Source organism: Aegilops tauschii, chromosome 5, assembly GCF_002575655.3.
Source record: "Aegilops tauschii subsp. strangulata cultivar AL8/78 chromosome 5, Aet v6.0, whole genome shotgun sequence".
Classification (NCBI taxonomy): domain Eukaryota; kingdom Viridiplantae; phylum Streptophyta; class Magnoliopsida; order Poales; family Poaceae; genus Aegilops; species Aegilops tauschii.
Genome location: NC_053039.3, coordinates 539,133,169 through 539,154,327, shown reverse-complemented (window position 1 = coordinate 539,154,327; position 21,159 = coordinate 539,133,169). Strand labels below are relative to the sequence as shown.

The following is a 21,159-nucleotide window of genomic DNA, read 5'->3' as shown; positions in this document are numbered from 1 at the left end:
GCTGGTTTCCGACGGTGATGGCGACTCGCGACAGCGGAGCTCGGCGACTTAAAGACCTGGCTGTACATCTCAGTAGCAACTCGGCGAGGGCGGCTCGGAGCAGCAGACGCGAGACCGGGGCGGTTTTCTCAGGGTGGCAGTTTGTACAGACCATAACGGCAGCAGCCGGCGGATTAGATAAGAGGCAGAGTGAAGCTCGTCCGGGTCATGGCTGTTTTTGACGAATTCGAATCGGGGGTCTCCCTCGTGGCAACAGGAGTGATCGATGGTTTTACAAGAAGGCGATCCCCAGGCGACGACTTGAGGGCACAGTTGGCCACGGCGGAAATAGCACAGGGCCGGGGCGGCTCTGAGTGAAGCAAGACCGCAGCGGTTTGGCAGCGGGGACGCCCGGCGTCTTGGTCTGCACAGGTCGCAGCAGAGGTAGATGGCAGAGATGATAGCTCAGGCGCAGGCTTGGTGAGAGAGAGGAGCTCGGGCGCAGGGAAACCCGTGGCGATGTGGAGACGACACAGAAGCCGGCCGGAGTGGAGCGGAACAGGCCATAGTCATGCCGGCTCAGGTGTGGCCACGGCGGCTCAGGCGCGGCCTCGGCAGCCTGGAGGCGAGCGGCGAGGCGGGTCGGCCCTGGATCAGGTGCAGCGTGGCGGACTCATGGCGATCCCACAACGGCGGCGGTGGAGGAGTCCGGGTTGTTGACGAGGCGGTATCACCGACTCGAGACGGCGGCTCATAGAGGTGACAGCGATTCAAGGCGGAGGCGAGTCCGGTTTGACAGATGCAGCGACGATTTGTCCGGGGCGGCGACTTGAGCCGCAGCAAAGGTGCTCTTGAAGTATGACAGGTTGGCAGGGCGGTTTGACGCGGGCGCGGTTGACGCGACCGGGCCACGGCGGTTCTGGCTAGGCGATTTGATGATGTGGAAACGGCGCGAGGCAGCAGCGAGGCGTTCGGTCGGGCAACCTTTTCCCTTTCCTGGATCGGGATTGACTTGCCAAGTTTCATGTGTCATCGTTGCACCATGAATTCAATCCTCCTTTTCTTTTCTCTGGCGGATTAGCTTTCTAGCAGTAGTACATGTTGATACGGACTGACTTTGACCCGGCGTGTGGCGGTTCTGGATTTTTGTCTACCTCGACACGTATCACGCCGATAGCGCATAAACCGCCAAACCCTAATTTCTTTTTGAACCCAAACTTGTACTGGCCTTCGATTTGACTGTTTGCCTTCGAAAATACAAATCCTCCCTTGATGATTCTTTTTCATCCGAAAATTGCGAACTTCTCGATCCTTTAGAGGGATCCCTCCAAGAACTCAACACCATCGTGCGCGCGCCCCATGGTGGGCGCCAACTGTCGTGGAATTGTCACGGCAGATGTCCTAGTGTGAGGACTTAGTCGTGAGGCCAACGCATCTATGTGGTAGCTTCAGAGGGGTTGAGTGGAATCGAGAGACACAACACAAGACAAGGATTTAGACAGCTTCGGGCCCCGGGAAACATCATCCGGTAACAACCCTACATGCTGTTTGTGGCTAGGTCTCATTATCATCACGAGGGAGTCGCTGTAAACCGTCTCTCCTAGTTATGTCTAGCCCTAGGGTTATTTTCTCCCCCCTCTCTTGGGGTGCCCTGCCCCTCCTTATATATGTTGAAAGGGTGGGTTACATGTAGAGTCCAACTCGGATTAAGACTTAAAGTATTCTAACTTCTCTCCATGGGCTTCTTAACGTCTTGGGCTTCATAACGTCTCGGGATTCATAACTCCAAGCAACTCTATCTGCCGAGTTATGACTGTCAACCGGTTATCACTGTCTGTCGGGTTATGACTGTCAACCAGTTATCACTGTCTGCCGGTTTATGATGGTCTGCCGGTTTATGATCTGACTTAACACCTGCCGGGTTATCATCTGACTTAACACTTGTCGGGTTATCATCTGACTTAACACTTGCTGGGTTATCATCTGACTTAACACATGTTGGGTTATCATCTGACTTAACACCTGCCGGTTTACCAAGTCCCAGCCGGGTTATAACTCCGGCCGGGTCATACCGCGGGGTATATCCCCGACAACTAGGAAAAGCATAAGATCGAAGAACTACACGATCTTGGAAGATCAAGCTTTGATCAAAGCATGGAGTGCGGTGTCTCTTGATGCATGCACGGGTACTTCTCAAACTGCCAAGGGATATTGGCAAATGATCGAAGATCAATCCTTCCGCATTATGGCAAAGCATCCCAATAGGACTCCACACACATTTCGGTCGCTTCAAGGGCGTTGGGAGAATATCAAGCCAATGTGCAACCGTTGGGCAGCTTGCTTGGAGCAAGTACGCAATGCACCTCCAAGTGGCACCGTGGAGTCCGACTATGTGAGTTTGTTCTGCCTTTGTTCAAGTTGTGCATCATCATATTTGCATCATGGGAAATGATTGCATCACTTTGTTCACATTTTGTAGGACAAGATTGCTCAACATAGATACAAGGACATGGAAGCTTCGGAAGGCAAATTCTTCAAACTAGAGCATTGTTGGGAGTTGCTCCAAAAGTGCGTGAAGTGGAAGTTGATCGACAAAGAATCCCCACCAAAGAGAGGCTCACTTACAAACTGGATGAAGATGAGGATGATGATGGCCCAAGAAATTTGCACAAGCCCGATGGCGACAAGAAGACTAAGGAGAAGATGAAGAGAGAACAAGAAGCATCGAGCTTGAGGGAGAAGATTGATGCCATGGTGCAATCAAACGAGTCGATGTTGTTGAAGTCGTTGGAGATCAAGAAAGAGTTGGTCGAGAAGAAGGCAAAGGAGAAGCAAGAAAAGTGGCAATTTCTCAAAGAAGAGGGGCTGCGCAAAGCTGCCATTGAGGAGAGAAGAGCACACGCTGCAGAAAACAAAGCCATGTCCAAGCTGCTCGCCGAAGAGAACAAGATCATGTCAATGAACCGCAATGACATGGACGATCTCACCAAAACATGGCATGATATGGCAAGGAGAGAAATCTTGAAGAGGAGAATGGTTGCGTCGGCCGGTGCGTGCTACAGTTCCAGAGATGTTTTCTCTGCTCCATATGGTGGCAATGTTGATGATTTCGGTGCGGGAGTTGGAACAAGCGTCGGAGGTGGATTCGGTGGTGGCGATGAACTTCAAGATGGACTCGATGGCGCGGAGTAAAGATCGACCAAGATGATGCCGGACATGGGCGCAAACTTTTGCAGGGCCCTCTTTTGCGTTTGCCGTACTGAACTTGGCTTTTATTTGCGCGTAAAACTGTGTTATGTCGTTTGAATTTAAACTTGTTTGTGAAAACCTATGTCAAATGCGAGAATTGCAGTTTTTCTGTTTGCGGGTCGTCGTCGTGGTGCCCGAGCAGAACCCGCAGAAGCCGACCCGTAAAAAAGCATAGTCCGCGAATATACTTTTATGCGGGTCCGTTTGAGGGATCTGCATCTGAGCCCTCCCGCGCCGGCCCGCAAAAGCGGTTTTGCGCGAACTGCAAACGCGTTTTGCGGGCCGGCGGGATGCGGGGTCTGCTAGAGTTGCTCTTAGTACCGAGCAGGAGCCACTATCTATGGTATCTGCTACTTCTCAGAAGAAAAAAACCTATGGTATCTGCTAGAAGGATTTTGGCATCAACTCTTCAACTAAACCTGGCATTACTTGGGCAGGTTATATAAAGCCCAACCGCAAAAACCCGAGCCCGGTTCTAAGCAATTAAAGTGTGCACTTTTGCTATTAAATAAAATTATTTAAATTATTTGTGGGCAGTATAGATGTAGTTCAATTAAACTCTGTTTTTGAGGTAATTCAGGCTTCTGGGACGGGCCATCAAGCCTATATCTGGAGCCCAAGCTCAGCCCGCCCGTCCGGCCTGGCTGCCCATGCCCAGGTTTATCCAAGAGAGATCATATTCTCAAAAAAGGAAAAAACCGAGAGAGATCATGTGTCATCATGCATGGATGCATGCACATTAACATATCTCAGAATATTTTGTTATAAATGCTTGTACAATAATTTTTGCAGATATGAGAATAACAGCGAGTATTACGATGGATGGAAATTTTGTTGTAAAAGCCCGTACATTAATTTTACACATATGGTAAATGCTATCTGAGAATATTTGTTATAAATGCCTATATATTGTACCTCTACTGGTGAAAAATGTAACCTTAATTTTAATGAATACGTAGGCACTTTAAGCGGTCAAAATAAACAAATCTGAGAATAATAACATCGAGTAATTAAATTAAATGATGGATGTGCAATGCATACTCCTATTGTGTGTATAAATAAAATGGAAATGCAACGCCGCACGTTTTCACAAACCACACAAGCGAATCGCGCGCGATGGAGGTGACGTTCGAGACGACGCAGGGTCGCCGATTCACCGTCGAGATTTGGTACTTGTCCACCGTGCGGAGGATCAAGGAGTACATCCTGAAGCAGGAGGGCATCCCCGTGGAGTCCCAGCGCCTCTTCTTCCATGGCCAGGAGCTCGAGGACGACCGCGACACCCAGCACTACCCCATCGTGGAGGGATCCCACGTGCTCATCGTCCTGCCGGATGACTCCCCCACTGCCGCCGGCGCCGTCGTCCGCGTCGTCGCCTCCGGGCCGGCCCTCGGCCAGGGCCGGCGCATCGCGCTCGACCTGGACGCGTCCTGCACCATCGCCCGCCTCAAGGAGGTGCTCCAGGAGCGCACAGACGGGGCGGTGCCGGCCACAACGGTGAGCGTGTTCTTGGAGAAGGCGGAGATGGAGGATCACAAGGAGCTGGCGCAGTTCAACCCGCCGGCCGACGGGATGGAGATGGAGGTGCGCGTGGTCGTGCGCCAGCCGCCGCCGCCGCCAGTGTGCAACGACGGGAACGGGGTGGCCAAGGTTAACAAGCCGCAGCAGCGGATGTCTGTGGAGGTGAAGTGGGGCGCCAAGGCCGTGACGTTGGAGGTGAGCGACATGGACGCCGTCAAGGAGCTGCGGGCGGAGCTGGGCAGCGCGGCGCCGCACCTCCTCCTGCCGGACGACGGCGCCTACTTCTTCATCTACAAGCAGAATGTCATGGAGGAGGAGCGCACGCTGCGCTGGCACGACGTCAAGAGCGGCGACACCATCGAGATCTTCAACGGCAGGGTCACCGGAGGCGCTTGATTCATCACACACATGCATGTTCCGTCGATCATCAGGTTTACAGATCTGCATTGGCCATTGAGTCGTTATGTTGCATGGCACTCTATCATTTCTTTCGTGCAAATTGGTGTAATGTTGAGTTAACGATCCTGAAAGAAAAAGGATTACACCTGAAGATCCTATTTGTTGGGTTAAGATGTTAACAAGATCGAAGACCTATTTTTTTTTAGGGGGTAAGCTCTCCACTTAAGAGGATTATTTAATCTCAAACGTCAAACTGATCAAGGGTAAGCTGTGGTAGGGATGAAAATGGAGCCGAAACTTTCCGCCTTTCTGGTGTTGCAAAACGGAAACAGAAATAGAATATTTTTTATGCGGAAACACGGAACATTGTTTGTTTTGCAGTGAAACAGGTGCGGAAACCGAATCTTCTGTTTCCATTAATACTTAATACTGAACTTTTCATTTTAAATATGAACATATGGCTATTTTGTCGCCTAACAAACACATAATTATAATGAGCGGAATGGACTATATGGCCCAACTTCAACGGTACTACTACTACATCTAGTATGACAGCCTGATACCTAATCCTTAATGCGCCCATATGGCCCAACTTCAAAATATGTCGCTGGTACGAGCACTATTGTGATTTGAGCTGCAACGTTTAATCGTTTGATGCCTTTCAAATTTTTATGCTGCCAAAGTTGAATATTTATGCAGAAATGAATATCTTTTTATATATCAATGATATATATTAAGATTTTGTAATCATCCTATCCGCTAAACAATGTGTTTTTTATCCTACAGTTCATGGGGGTCTTTTGTTTCGGTGAGCACTCGCTTCCGTTCCATGTCTGTGTCGTACTCGCTCTGTTTTCGTTTCCAATAGTATTTGTTTTCAGGGTTTCAGTATTCGTTTCTGCTTTCGAAAAAGAAAAAAAAGATATATATTTGTTTCCGCTTTCAAAAGATAATATAAAAATAAATGTTGGAGCACCCAGTTCCATCCATTTTCGCTCCGCTTTCATCCCTACTCTTGACACGCGTTGCGTCTTCCAGAAAAGGAATTCTTTATTGATATGAGTAGTCTATCTTTCTACTATGCCAAGCTCTCAGACGGCGGCACCTGCAAGTCCCTAGCCAAGAAGGATCATTTTTATTAAGCCAGACTCTCACACTGCAGCACCTGCAAGTCCGTGGCCAAGAACGAGCCGTAGCCAGCGACAGGCCAGCAGAGGGGAGTTCGAAGGCCGACTATTCAGGACGTGGAGGATGCAGGCTCGCGGGGGAAATCTGCTGGTGCGCCGAAGGGAAAGCAGGGCGGCATCAACACGGCGATTAGGAGGGCGGGGCGGCGAGGCTGACGGGGAGCACCGCTTGCCACAAGCAGCGGTTTGGCCGACGATCATGGGCTGCGGTTTGGCCGACGATCATGGGCTGCGGTTTGGCCGACGATCATGGGCTGCGGTTTGGGAGGACGGGGGTGGAAGGTCATCTGCCGATCTAGAAAAAATCGACTGACCAAAAAGAATTCAGTCTGACTGACCCCTGACCAGGCTCATCTGGCACACAGTACACCGATTTTTAGGCATTTAACTAACAGTTCAAAGAAGATACACGGGAACACGGGAGTTTCACTCAAGAAAGTCTCTCGTAAAAACCAAGAACATCAGCAAACCTCGCTCACCAGTCACCAAGCCTAGGCACAAAAACACCCAAGGTTAGTGTCCACATGTCAGTCCTGATCCAAGGTCGTCGCGGCACAAGGCGCCTGTACTCTACAGTTCCGTCTTAACATCTTGCCCCTTTACACGGTAACCTTTCCGCGAGAGCAGGTCCAGGAAGAAGTTGAGCTTGGAGCTGAAAGAGGATGGCTCCTCGTCTGCTGCCGCCACCGGCTTCTTGCATAGCATATCGTAGTCGTGCTCCAGGTGCGGCTTCACTATCTTTTCCTGCAGGCGGACAATCAGAGAGATTCTCATCAAATCACTGCCAAAGGAGATACAGAATGCATCTTGAACGCGGTATTCGGAAGAACAACGGTCAGTGTTGTGTTTACCTTGAACTCCTCGAACGGGCATAAATCCTTGTTGCCGCAGCCCTGCATTGGTAGCCCACCAAGGGGAAGAAAACAGTCAACTTCCCAGTATCAAACATATTAGACAAGTAAACAGAGCACTAGCCAGCCAGATGCTTTTAGGCAACGGCGGCCATAAATATTGTTCAACATAATAAGCCACTTTATTAGTTTTTCAAATGGTTAGTCTGTGGCACATTGGTGTGTATTCTGTGATTTCATAATATTACTAGATAAAAAAGGCCGACTGCATTTGTTGGATCAACTCATTAAGTTTACTAAAGAATTCAATGGCATGGTTAGTAGGTTGAAACTTGAGAGTCCCTAGAGGACCCACTGGACATTACAATACAGCATAACTTGTAACACCATTGAGCAAGGCGACTTAAACAAACAGGTTGGAGGATAGAGCACAGAAATTGCAGAAGTATAGTCTTACCGGCATCGAAACTGGGGCTTCATTGTGTAGAACTTGCACAAAATATGAATTTTTTTGGTCCTGAGATGTTTTTTTGCCATCATTGCCAGGGCATTGGTATAAAGCCAACATATTGTTGCTAGCAAAAGGTGCTACAAGTGCGCCCTTCCAATTTCTTCTCTGTGGTGGCATCGGAGGTAGATCCAATGGCTCCTCCCGCTGTATCTTCTCAAAATCTTGGTGCAAACAAAAAATGTTGAGCTATGTCAAATGGGCAATTGGTTCTTTGTATATTGTTCATGGAGAAAGATCATGCATGGACAGGGTGCAAAACAGGAACCATACCTGATCCTTCAAGAAAAAGACCTAGTAGACATGTGAAAGGAACAAGAGTTTCTGCGTGTGCAAATCGGAGCCTTGCCTTCTCATACGTACCATCAGGGAAGTTCTCTACAATTCCAAGAATTAGACTTCAATCTAGAGTTCTGACCATCATCGTTATTCATAATCTTATCTTCAGTATTGAACTGTTGATTACTACATTATGCACTGATTTAGAGTGTTTGCATGTTCTTTTCTGTTTACTGTGCGAGTATTGCATGTTCTAGCTAATACACACTAGTAAGCTACCACAGGAGACTCATCAAATGATGTGTATCTGGTGCTAAGAAAGAATTCTAGATCTAGTGGCATCACAAAGGGTCAGATGTAAGAAGGTAGGAAGCAGGTATTTTTCCAGCAAGAAGCAATGTTTTTTTCTAAGAACATGAGAGATAGTGTTACCTTCTTTAGCTATGATTGCTTCTTCCATTGATTGGACAACATCCTTGAGCAATGGCAGTCCCATTTTGTAGTTTATTGACTCACCATAACCTTTAAGCACAAAACCCTCCAAATCATCTGTCCACTCTAGCAAATGAACCTAAACAAATAAGTTGGGCATTAATAGGACAAATCAGGGCCCATTGTTAATTCTGAGAATTACAGCTGCCTAAAGAGTTAGGTAAGAGTCTTTGCATGAAGTATGGTGATGATAATACTCTCCTTCAAATTTAAAAGGCAGTAACTATTTGACAAGAAAGGCAGCTAGCATGAGGCTAGTAGCTAACTGAATTCAAACTAAGAACAATTAAACTAGAGTTGCATGTCAGAAGCTTGCAATCCTAGCTGTGAAAATACTTCTTTATGGTATGATGTAGATTCCCAACAGGATGGCAACCACAAGTACATAACTGAACTGATAGTGGACCTGCCTTAATAGTTTGATTGTCGAACTATGACAAACTTAACCAACTTCATTAACTGGGATGTATCATTTTCTTAACAGATCAAGGTGACTGAGGTTATGGTTCTTATGAAATAACTAAAAAGGAACCATGTCCATGGAATCAAATTGTATACAGATCATATACTTCCTACAGAAGAGTAATAGGATGTGTGCCGTCTGACTGAATACAGCAGGGCATAGACTAGTATGGCGTAGAGTTTTAGAGGTGAAATTGCTTAAGAAAAGCTGAAATGTGAAAGCAACCTACCTCATCTTCATTGAAAAGTTGACAAGCTTGATTGGTAATATTCAGTAAAGATGCTTCCTGCAAAAAGAACAGACAGCTGACAAAATGTGCAAAGTGTGTCACACCGAACTCTAGCTCCCAAAGGCAAGTAAATACCTGTTTGCAGAGGAACCAGAGGGAAGAAACATCCTGTGTTGTAAACTTGAGGTGATAACGGCTGACTAAAGCAGATGTGACATGTTCTAGAATTGGTTCCTTTTGCTTGTCAACATCAGGTTCCTTTCTTTTCCTGTAGTCCTGAACATATTATTGTGGTTATACATTTTTAGCAAAAATAACACATCAATAGCGCCATAGCAAGGCCACAGTTGTACAGAGGAAGAAAAGATACAGCGCATAGCATGCCGAACTGCAAGCTACCACTGATAGTTTAATAAATAAGAACAAAATTACATATAAAAACTAGGTGTGCTTAGGAAATTATTTGCAAGAGTGAATGCTAGAACACACCATTTATTTAATGAAGAATGAAGGAACAAAAACTGCTGTCCAACATAAAACTACCTAACCAACAGGTGGAAGAACAAGGAATACAGCAAAGCATGAGAGACTAAGCGCAAACTCGTGTAAGTACATGTGCAGATTGATCATACATCTTGTGCTATGCTATGTGATGTTGAGTACTCAGTTAAAGCAACATGCCAACACAAAAGTACCATTTGCATCACAACTGACAGTTTTAGTCTTTCTCTTTCAGCTACAAAACGTGAGCAACCAAACCAAAAGGAATAACAATGCCAAGTCGCATAAGCATTTTATATTCTTAAAGTGTATTCTTCATTTCTCAACGATGTTATTGCTACCACGAATAGTACCTTGTATGTTTTACAGCTATCAAAGAATCGCAGACAAATATCACTTGCACGACTCTCGCTCAGAACAGAGAAGGCACGGTTATTTCCTGCTCCAAGCTTTCCTTTCCCAGAAAGTAGCCCCAAACCAAATGCTACTGCACTAGCTGATGCTCGAGGAACCTGCATCTCAAACATACAGCAATAGTTAGCCACAGTGAGCGACAGTCAAACTCAATAACATTATAACTGAACTGGAAATCATCAACAGCAACAGCAACAATGTTCAAACTAATATAAGACGTTTTAGATCACTACTAGTTTACAGAGGTAGTACTTGGTTTGCAACACATGAGACTCGGTAAACTGAGTTTCTCCCAAATGCTATATATTTATTCCTGTTTCATCTGATAATAATGAACAGAGCACAACCAAGAATCCTAAATTTGTTGATATGAACGTGTTAAGTATGGCGAGAACCTGTTGAGCTTACCTGGGTTGCTCTTATTGAGTACACGTCTGGATGATATTCCTCATCAAACAGGTCTTGAAACCTCTCCTTCACTCGGTTGGCAAAATTGAACAGCTCTTCCTCACCTTCGCTAACCAGTTCACCCCCTTTGACCCTACCCTTCCAACGTGACTCCCACCCCTTCATCCATGATGGAATTTTCTTCAGAGAAGCAGTGTCAGGTCCTTGTTTTGCCTCATCCACTAAAGTCCCCAACCGCACAGCCAGCCTATCCAACTCCTTGATTCTCTTCTTGGTAGGAGCACGAGTCCCATGTCTTGCCTGGCGAACAAAATAATCAAATGAACTCAGCCAATTTTATCCTACACATTTACACAGCAGGGAAGGAGCAAGCAGACTCCAAAGCATATTGTTCCATTTCAGGTTAGTCATCAAGATGTATTAATTGCTGAACTATGGCAATGCTTCAATAACTCAGGAAAACAGACTACCACCATAAGCCATATCACAGACACGACTGCCAAGTACTTGGTTTCAATCCCTTCCAAGCAGTACTGGACACCGAGTTTACACTGGAACTGGGTGGCGAAATGTTGGCACGGAAATGTGTGGAATGCAGGGGAAATGACACTCACGACGAGATTGAGGTGGATCACGCGGCACTCGTCGGAGATAGCCGGCGCGGAGACCACGCTGTTGGACGCCCTGGACACATCGTACCTGCGAAAATCACCACCAAAGGGGGTTAAAGTTAAACCCTGCCATCTCCGCAAGGCCCCATCTCCGGCCCCAGCACCACGGCCTGCGCAACCACCCCGCTCGCATCCGAGAACTAACTCGAACCCCACTCCACCGCGAATCCACCGGCGAACAGGCCGGGGATCAGGCGGCGGTTGCTGAGCCGACAGAGAGGGAGAGAGGGCTGAGGGGAGGGGTACCTGGTGACGGTGGAGAGGTGGCGGCGGACGTCGAAGGCCTCGGGCTCGGCCGCCGCCGCCGGCGGCAAGAGGGGGGCGGCCGCGAGGAGCGTGGCGAGGAGGACGAGGAAGGGGAGAGGCGTGGCCGGAGGAGCCATGGCGAGTCGCGATTTGCTTCTCTGTCCTTCCGATTCGGTGGGAAGAGGGCTGGTCCGAGTTTTTTTGGACGGCGACCGCGCCGAGCCGAGCCGGCCGGGTATGTACGTGGCGGGGCACGGGGGCGCACGGGACACGTCCCCAAGGCCATCTGGACGGTCGGCGTCGCGCTGGACGGCCGGGATTGCGTGCGGTGGCTTTTAAAATCCGGATGCGTCTCGGCGCGGTGCCACGTTCTGCGTGCTTTCGAATCACGTGTGATCGATCATGGGCTCCTTAGTTTTCTTTCCATTTCTTTCTTTGTTGGTTTGTAGGCTGGCTTTTAACAAGGGTGAAAACTTTGCCACACTTTATTAAATAAAAAAGGGATCTTACATAGGATCTTAAATATGTACATGCATTCCCCAAAAGGAAAGGAAATAATTTAAAAAAAAAGTCTACTCTCGTGGCGTGATGTATCTCAATGTTTAGCCCCGGCGAAGTCATGATACACCATCCATTGCCTTTTTTTTATTCTTGGCTACAAATATTGGTGGCATTGAAGAATGATTGCGAAAATTGTATGTATTATTTCATTTTTTCCGTATCTCCCAAAAGAAAAAATAGCTAACGGTGTCATGATTTACTGTAGTTGTCATATTGACGAATAAAAGAAGACCATTTACTTTAGTTGTCATATTGACGAATAAAAGAAGACCGCCATTCTTGAACAGAGTTAAAATTGGCCCCCAAGTGTCCGTGTTCATGTTGATTAGGTCGAGCCAATCATAATCATGGTTCAAATGCAGATGGAGAGACGACATCGAAAGGGAATATGAACAGAAGTCTCCTGCTTCCTCCTACAAAGCTGACAAAGGGCGCATTTTGTCCAACCTTATTCCTCTAGAAGCGATCGGGTGGTCCAATCACATCGTCCAAAGGGAGAAGAACTATTGTAGCCGAATCACATGTTATCGTGATCCTCTAGTTTTCTTGTTGTTATCACGGGATAGATCAAATCTATAAAGTTGCTTTACAAGGCAACAATCAAGGCTAGATTCTTGTCTTTGTGCTTTTTGGTGTTCATTCAAATAGATTCATGTGCTAACAAATGCACGTGCCTCACGAAACATTGTAGTGTCAGGCCTTGTACGGCGATAATCCTTCAATCACAAAATGAAACACATCTACAAGATCTCATGTGAAACTGCAATACCTCTAACTCAATAAAAAATACTTCAATCATGCTAATTGATACAAGATTTTTTTAGGAATCCAGGGGGCTTCATTTCAGAGGATCGGCGGGGAGGGGGGGCAACTGGATAAAAAGAGTTTTTTATTTGGAGTACACAAAGTGCGTACCTTTCCTCTGAAAAAGATAATAAAGGCAATTACAGGAGAGTTCATCCTAGTACAAAGTAGGAAGGGAATCCAAAATCCAACTCAAAACTCCATCTAAAACACTAGTAAACCACACACATAACAAATCAACCCAACCCTCTCCTATTCCCACCATTGCTAAAGTTTAGTGCCTAATGGATGAGGACAGCAGGTCCTGGAATGAAGAGAAGGTGTGTGCCTTCTTTCTAGCCGATGTCGCCTCTGAGATTCTTTGGATCCCTATCAATAGGCATATCAAGGATTTTGTTCGATGGCCTTTCACAAGGTTTTGGGAATATACTGTGCGCTCAACTTACAATATGGCTCGCTATGCATGCTTTCTGGAGTCTCATAGTAAGAATGGTCAAGGTTTGATCTCCAATATTTCTTCCCAGAAAAGGAATGAAAGTTGTTGTGGTCAATCAAATCACTGGGCAAGATGGGTGGTCTTATGACATTTTGCACAAAATTGCTTACCAGTCGGGGATCAACTTAAACGTCTTCAGGTACCCAATTTCAAACTCTGTTATTTTTGTGCTCGTTCTGAATCTGTTGAGCATGCTCTGCTGTTTTTCCCGCATGCCAGGGACGTGTGGATGTCATCAAAGAGGAATATAGCTTCAGCCTGCACCACAGTGTATTTATGTCTCCAAGGCATTGGATTTTTGATTTCTTTGCAAGGTCCTCTGATCAGATGTGTACTTTCCTGGTGGTAACCCTATGGAATGTTTGGGAGGCTCAAAATTTTGCCAGAAACAACCCGAAGGCTGCCCATCCACGTCGAATTGACGAGAAGATCAAGGCTTATGCTGCCATTATATTGCAGCATCTTTTCCATCGGTACTGGACATAGGCGTGAAACCAAGGCATCCAGCTCCAACTGGTCTCCTCCACCGTCAGGTACCATCATGTTCTTCTCTGATGCTAAATTTTTCTCGAACCAAGATAGGTCGGGCATCAGGTTGTTGGCAGCGATGATGGAGGTTGATGCGTGGTGGCTTGTAGTGAGTCTATTGATGGTAAGTTGGAACCTGAAATGGCTGAGGCCATGGTCTTGCGACGTGCTGCTCTTTTGGCGCGTGATGAACAAACTTTAGTTGTCATCTTTGCCTCTGATTGTCTCTTACTTGTGCAGACACTCAATTCTTTAGTGATCGACCGTTCTTCAGTTGGGTCGATGGTGGCTGAAATCGAGGATGTTCCTGAAGGTTTCTCCTCGGTGTCCATCGAACATGTTCGTCGACATTTGAATGTTCCTCCTCATTTGTTAGCAAAAATCATGTATAAATTCTAGTAGTCTTTGTGTTTTCTATTGTGTTCCTGATTGTATCTGAGGAACTCTGTGTAATATTGTCCATTAATCAATAAAGCCAACGTTCTCTCTCGAAAAAAAGATCAATCCAACCCACCAGCTAGCATCCAGTGATGCAACTCTCTTTTATCAAAATTTTATAAAAATTACTAACAGTCTCACGCAACTGTTGGCTCGTGTTAGCAAAGACTAACATTTCTTTGCTTTCACATGCTTTAGGAGGCTGGCATAATTAATGAGTTGAACTCATGCCACTTATTCTTTGGCAATTGCTTCCTCACTGACCCTCACCAACTATCTCGAACATCCTTCGGAAAAGGGATAGGGACCTCCTAAACATGGTGTATCATGAAGCAGCTAAACCAAACTTGTAGAGCGGAGAAGCAATGCATGAGGATGTGATCCATGGATTCCTCGTCTTAGTTAAAGAAGAAACAACAGGAGGCCTCATCTTGCAAGCCCCTTCGAGCATGGTGATTAGATGTCCATATTCTATAATGAAGGGCCAACTAGATAAAAAAATTGCAGTTGATAGGCGCCCAGCTCTGCCAGATTGCTTTGGTAGACTGAAACCTAGTGGAACCCTCACAAAGTAGATGATAAACTGATGGAGCAGAATAATCTGAGATATTCCATTTCCAAAATGTCATATGCAAGGTGTCTTTTGAACCTAAACATTATGGACCGCATCCTGGATATGCACGTACTACATCAGACCCCGCGTCGGTAATTTGCCAATGATGTCAGACACCATTGCTCACGCAATGAAACCATCATAAAAAATCACGTTTTGATCGTCTGGGTGCTGACTTTATCAAATAACAGAGTGTAGTTTCATGGGAGCAACAGCCATCAACCCATCGATCCCTCAAAGAAAACGTCTTGTGTCGTCTTCGACCTGTAAGTGAACGAAACTACTGAAAATCTCTGAGATTCGAGCATCAACCTTACCATGGCTTCGATGGGTCGGTACACCTAAGCCACCCCCATTTGAACCGAAGAGCCAGGATCTGCTTATGGATATCTAGGACAGCCGAAATGTCAAAGCACTTTGGCTTACAAAGCATTATGCCATGCAACCAAGCACAAAAAAAATTCAACCATGCGAAGAGTTGCGGGTTTAATTGCAGAGAATAGGCAAAGGCCAAGTCAGTAAAAAAACTTGAATCATGCCAAGGGTAGCATGGACCAATGTTTAACCAGACGATGTTTATTTGGATTGTATCCATATCCATTCACGATCCAAACAACTACGATCGTGGATATCCAAGGTCCAATTGGATCTTCGACAATAGAAACCAGTTGTTGCTCACTGAGCTAAACATGGAAAAAGAAGCAGCGACAAGGAGATGTTGGCCGGTGTGGCGCATCGTTACATGATGAGATGAAGAGACCAAGGAGGCACTGATCGACACACTGCCATGGGAAGAATACTAGGTGGGCGAGGTGGTGGTGCAACAAGGTGAGCCGGTCTTCGACATGTCGTTGTGGCGTGGTGAGACTAGAGAGCCATCAAGACGAGGTAGGCTATAGTTTGGGGACCCACGATATTCTGTAGGCTATAGTTTGGGGTCCCACTAAATGGGCATCGCTAAAGAATCCGGCAACTTGGATGGATTGGTTCTACCATAAAAGATGTAGTCATTTGAGCTACACTCCATTCACTCAAGCAAACTCAAACTCTATTCTACTACGGATACACGATTTTTTTGCCCGAGCATTCAATCTGATCTGGACCAATCCAATTCGATCCATTCAATAGCCACGGAGATGCATGGCACGAGCAACGAGGTAGGTGATCATTGGCCCGCCGGATTCCAAGCTACCCCCCACAAGCAAGTATAATAGGGTGACATAGACAGGATATAAGAGATGTCACATCATATTTTGTTTAGTTTGAGAAGAGAAAAGAGAAGGTGATTGTAGCGCGGACTCCAAGACCCTTTGTGAGAGAACAAGGTGTGTCATGTATTATTGTCAAAGCATGACATGAAGTTTCTACTCGCGAGCTCATATGCTCTCCCATGAACAGTAGAATTGAAAAATAGTCAAAAAAATTCAAAAAACCCTGTAATTTTTTGGGCACAAACATTGATGAATTCTCAACACGCGTGCAAAGTTTCATGAATAAAAAAATCCAAAAATACTTTTGTAAAAAGAAAAAATTGATGCTCTGTAAGTGCATCTAGTGCCACCCCTAGTTGGTTTTGGAGTATTGACGACAAACCTGGTTGAGGGACTAATGTGTTTGTGAGAATTGCAGGATAACACAGGTAGTAGGCCCTCATTGATTCGGTTTACCTACCAGAGATGACCCCTATAAATGTATGAAGACATTGAAGGTAATGGTGGTATGTGAAGATATTCACATTAAAGACTATGACAAGAGAAGACATTGCGTGAAGACTATGGAGCGCGAAGACTTAGTTGTTTCGTTGTTTCCTTTTCTTCTTTGTTGAGTCATAGGAACCACCGTACTATTAAGTGGGGTCCCAGTGAACAAAGTCAGAGTGACTGAAGTGATGCTCAACCAAAATCCTATGTCTTCGAGCGAAAACAATGAGAGTAAATCTTATCCAGAGCTGGATGAGTCAGCTTTACTTGTAGCCCAAGTAAAGTTGCCGCGTGTGTTTGAAATCTGACCGTTGGAACACGTGTCAGTTCCTTAGTGACCCAGGGTCATTTCGGACAAATCAGGTCGGGTTGCCTAGTGGCTATAAATAGCCCACCCCCTACACCATAAATTGGTGGCTGCTCAGAGTTAGTGCACGGCTTTTGTCGTTTGAGAGCAACCCACCTCCGAAGCTTTTGAGAGAGAGAAATCCTTGCGAGGACAAAGCCCAAACACCCAGAGCCAAAGAGTGTTAGGCATCACTGAAGTCTTTCTGTCCGCGTGACCTGAAGACTTGTTACACTTGAGGACTGTGAATCCTCCAGCCGGTTAGGCGTCGCGTTCTGAGCATCCAAGAGTCATTGTGGATCGCCGGTGAACGAATTCTGTGAAGGTTTGGAAGTCTACCTTGAAGACTTACCAGAGTAATTGGGCGAGGACTGGGTGTCCTTAGCTCAAGGGGAATAAGGTGAATACGCGGTCTTCTGAGTTAAATCTCAGCCTCCCTAACCAGACGTACAGTTGTCACAGCAACTGGAACTGGTCCAACAAATCTTGTGTCCTCAACAAGTGACTGGTTCTATCCTCTCCCTCTCTTTACTCACAGTTTGTCTTCGTGAAGTCATTGCTTGTTTGCTTTACCTATTTGTCTTCACTGTGTGACTTCTATCGTTGTTTGGCTTCATACCATCTTCCATCCTGATCCGTACTACCTAGCTGCTATTAGTCTTCGCACTTGCACCTCATTGAATACTTGACTATGGCTTGCCTAGTGTAGTCTACCTTCCGCTGCATATCAATAGGTTCATTTCTATTGTTTGTCTTCAAAACTCTCATGTTTTGAAGACTTTCATAAAAATCGCCTATTCACCCCCTCTAGTCGATAACTAGCACTTTCAATTGGTATCAGAGCAAGGTACTCCCTTGTTCTGTGTGATTCGGTTTAACCACTTGGAGTTTTAGCTATGCTGACTGCAGGGATAATCAAAGTCTCCGCTGCTTGCCCCGTCTTCGATGGAACTGAATATCCCTACTGGAAGAATAAGATGCGCATGCTTCTTGAAGCCATTGATGTCGACCTCTGGTATGTCGTCAAGAATGGCGTTCCCAAGACTGGTGAAGGTGTCACCCCTGCTGATGTCAAGAAGTTCATTCAACTGGATTCTAGTGCCAAGAACATCATCTGTGGTCATCTGAACAAAGGACAGTATGGCCGTGTGAGTGCTCTCGAAACGTCGAAGCTAGTCTGGGACTGGCTCTCCAAGGTCAACAAAGGCGTCTCAACCCAGAGAGATCAAAGGATCAGTGTTCTTCGCAACCTCTTCAACCACTTCAAGAGAAACGACAATGAGAATGTCCAGCTCACGTTTGATCGCCTCACTGACATCACAAATGAGCTTCGTGCTCTCGGCGCCACTGAGATTACCAAGCATGAAATCGTCAAGACACTACTGAGATCACTTGACAGCTCGTTCGACACCCTTGCCCTCATGATACAAGAACGCCCTGACTTCAAGACACTCGATCCGTCTGATATACTTGAGAGGCTCAACACACATGAGTTCCAGCTATCTGGGAAAAGAGATATCTATGGTCCCAACTACGGCCGAACTCGTGCTTTGAAGGCAAAAGCTGTTTCCTCATCTGAAGAAGAATCTGACTGCAGTTCTGATGATCCTGAAGACATTGGAAAGGAACTTGCTATGCTTGTGAAGAAGTTCCAGAAGTTCACTAAGAAGAAGGGCTTCAGAAAGTCTTCACGATCCAGCTCAAGAAATGATGAAGCTTCCACTCATGACTACAAGAAGAGAACATGTCACAAGTGCAAGAAACCTGGACACTACATCTCTGAGTGTCCACAGTGGGACAATGAGAATAAGAAGAAGAAGAGCAAGGAATATGATTCTGATGACAAGAAGAAGAAGAAATCCTCAAAGTCTTCTTCCAAGTCCTCATCCAAGTCTTCATCTCATAAGAAGAGCTCATCTGGCAAGGATCGTGCTTTTGTCGGCAAGGAGATGGATTCAGAGGAGGAGTATGCTTCTGAGGAGGCGGAGGTGGAGTCTGAGGAGGAATCCGACCCTGGCGTTGCAAGTCTGGCTCTAGCTACAGCCTATGTTGCCAAGTCCATCTCAACACTGAAGACAATGGCTCCATCACCAACGCTGAAGCTAATGACAAGGACGACTCTGCTCCCACCTACTGCTTCATGGCATGTGGTGCCAAGGTAAAATCACGCGATGCTTACTTTCAAACATCTAGTGAAGATGACTCCGATTGTGAATCCAAACCCAGCTACAAAACACTTGCTAAAATTGCAACTGAACAACAGAAAGCTATGGAACATACTCAAAAACTGTTAGATAAAAGCGATGACCTGTTGGACGCTGAAATGACCCGTTCTCAGTCCTTAATTGAAGACATAAAAAATCTTCATGTTAAGTACCAGGAACTTGAAAGTCGTCATGAAACGCTCTCAACAACTCATGAAAAGCTCTCCTATGATTATCTTCAAAGGAAGCAAGAGCTTGAGAAATTGAGAGCGACTCATGAAGATCTTCAAAAAGAGAATGAGTCACTTCACGCTCAACAGATCAGTTCCGCTCAGGAAGGATTTGAACCACCATGTCTAAAATGCCTTGAGCGTGATAACGCTACTTCTGTTGCTGAATGTTCTACTGCTGCTACTGTTGCAATATCTTCAACTGCTGATGTGGTAACTAACCCCTCTGCTGAGGATACCACTACTATTGCTGATGAAAATGCTAGGTTGAAGACATTGCTTGAAACAGGGATGTACAAAAGTCTCAAAGGGCATCAGACACTGTGCAATGTCCTCAAAAAGCAAATTCTGAACCGAAACCCTAGGAAAGAGGGTGTTGGGTTCGAGAGGAAAATGAATGTTGATGGCTCCTACTGGAAGCCTGAGCAGTACCCCAAAACCACATGGGTTGCTGCAAAGGGACCTTCAGTGGATCCATCCACCTTATCTGGCTTCACCTGTGCTAACCCTATTATCATTGATGAATCCTTTGATGCAAACTATAAACTGTTTAAGAATCAGAATGGTGAAGTGTTTTACCAGGTATATTGGTACTAACTGCAGGAATGGGCCACCTCTGAAGAAGATCTGGGTTCCCAAAAGTTGTCTTGAGAATCTTCCTGTGAATGTCATCATGACACCACCTGGGAAGAAGACAAATCCCAGACCAAAGGCTTCATATGGCCCAAAGGCTTCATACAGACAGAGGACTCACCTGAGTCACCCTAACGCCAATGTTTTGCAGGGAAACCATACTCAGACTTATGAATATGAGCGTGTTTCTTCAAACCGCTATGTTCATAAGACTAAGAACTTTTCTGCTTATTCATATGAGTATCATTCATCTCCTGCAAGGCTATTTGCTAGGGCTCCAAAGCCGAAGTTCTCAGATGCTGCACTTAGACTCATTGCTTCTAAGCCACCCCTGAAGATGTGGGTGGTTAAGAAGAATTAACTTTCTTTTGCAGGGAAAGGTCTCCAGCCGGAAATCAAAGGCGTCTGATGCTATTGCTGGGGACCTAAAACATCTTGTAGGGCGCAAGATCAAATGCCCAAATGGTCTCACTATGTATTTTGTTCCTGAATCGTTTGCCAATCATCCTATCAGTCCTAATCTTGATCTGAGCTTTGATAATCCTCTTGCCCGTCAAATGTTTATGCTTCACAATACTCTTGGTGAAGCCTATCTCCCTAACTGTAGGGTATGACACCTCATGCTTCAGAATGGATTATGGACAGCGGATGCACTAATCATATGACTGGTGATCGAAGTCTTCTCATGGGCTCAACCTTACGTCCATCTGACAAGAGTCACATCATATTTGCTGACACTGGTAAAAGCAAGGTATTGGGTCTAGGTAGAGTTGCAATCTCAAAGGATCAGCACATGGATAAAGTGATGCTTGTTGAATCCCTTGGTTTCAACTTAATGTCTGTCTCAATGCTTTGTGACTTGAACATGATTGTGATATTTGGAAAATATCGTTGCCTTGTACTTATGGAATCTGACAAGTCTCTAGTCTTTGAAGGGTACCGGAAAGATGATCTATACATGGTAGATTTCTCAGCAGGGCCACAGCTTGCCGTATGCCTTCTTGCAAAAGCTTCAGAGTGCTGGCTCTGGCATCGGAGGCTAGGGCATGCTGGCATGAGGAACTTACACACTCTCGCAAAGAAGAAGCATGTCATAGGCATCAAGGGCGTCAAGTTCAAGAAGGATCACTTGTGCGGTGCCTGCGAAGCTGGAAAGATGACTAGGGCCAAGCATCCCTCGAAGACAATCATGACGACATCTCAACCCTT

At 46.0% G+C, this 21,159-nt stretch overlaps 2 protein-coding genes across 2 annotated transcripts; one reads left to right on the top strand and one right to left on the bottom strand.

Moving 5' to 3' along the window:
* Positions 1 to 4,344: 4,344 nt before the first annotated feature.
* On the top strand, positions 4,345 to 5,299 carry LOC109744062 (uncharacterized). Its single transcript, XM_020303159.4, has 2 exons — positions 4,345 to 4,542; positions 4,726 to 5,299. The coding sequence occupies exons 1-2, from the start codon at positions 4,345 to 4,347 to the stop codon at positions 5,143 to 5,145; spliced, it is 618 nt and encodes a 205-aa protein (XP_020158748.1). The 3' UTR covers positions 5,146 to 5,299.
* A 1,391-nt stretch (positions 5,300 to 6,690) lies between these two features.
* On the bottom strand, positions 6,691 to 11,619 carry LOC109744068 (uncharacterized). The gene is made up of 11 exons (XM_020303166.4): positions 11,398 to 11,619; positions 11,095 to 11,179; positions 10,481 to 10,780; positions 10,012 to 10,170; positions 9,293 to 9,433; positions 9,158 to 9,214; positions 8,406 to 8,544; positions 7,968 to 8,072; positions 7,644 to 7,858; positions 7,187 to 7,228; positions 6,691 to 7,079 (listed from the first exon to the last, which is right to left on the bottom strand). Exons 1-11 carry the CDS (start codon positions 11,532 to 11,534, stop codon positions 6,906 to 6,908), a joined length of 1,554 nt encoding a protein of 517 aa, XP_020158755.1. The 5' UTR covers positions 11,535 to 11,619; the 3' UTR covers positions 6,691 to 6,905.
* Between the last annotated feature and the right edge of the window lie 9,540 nt (positions 11,620 to 21,159).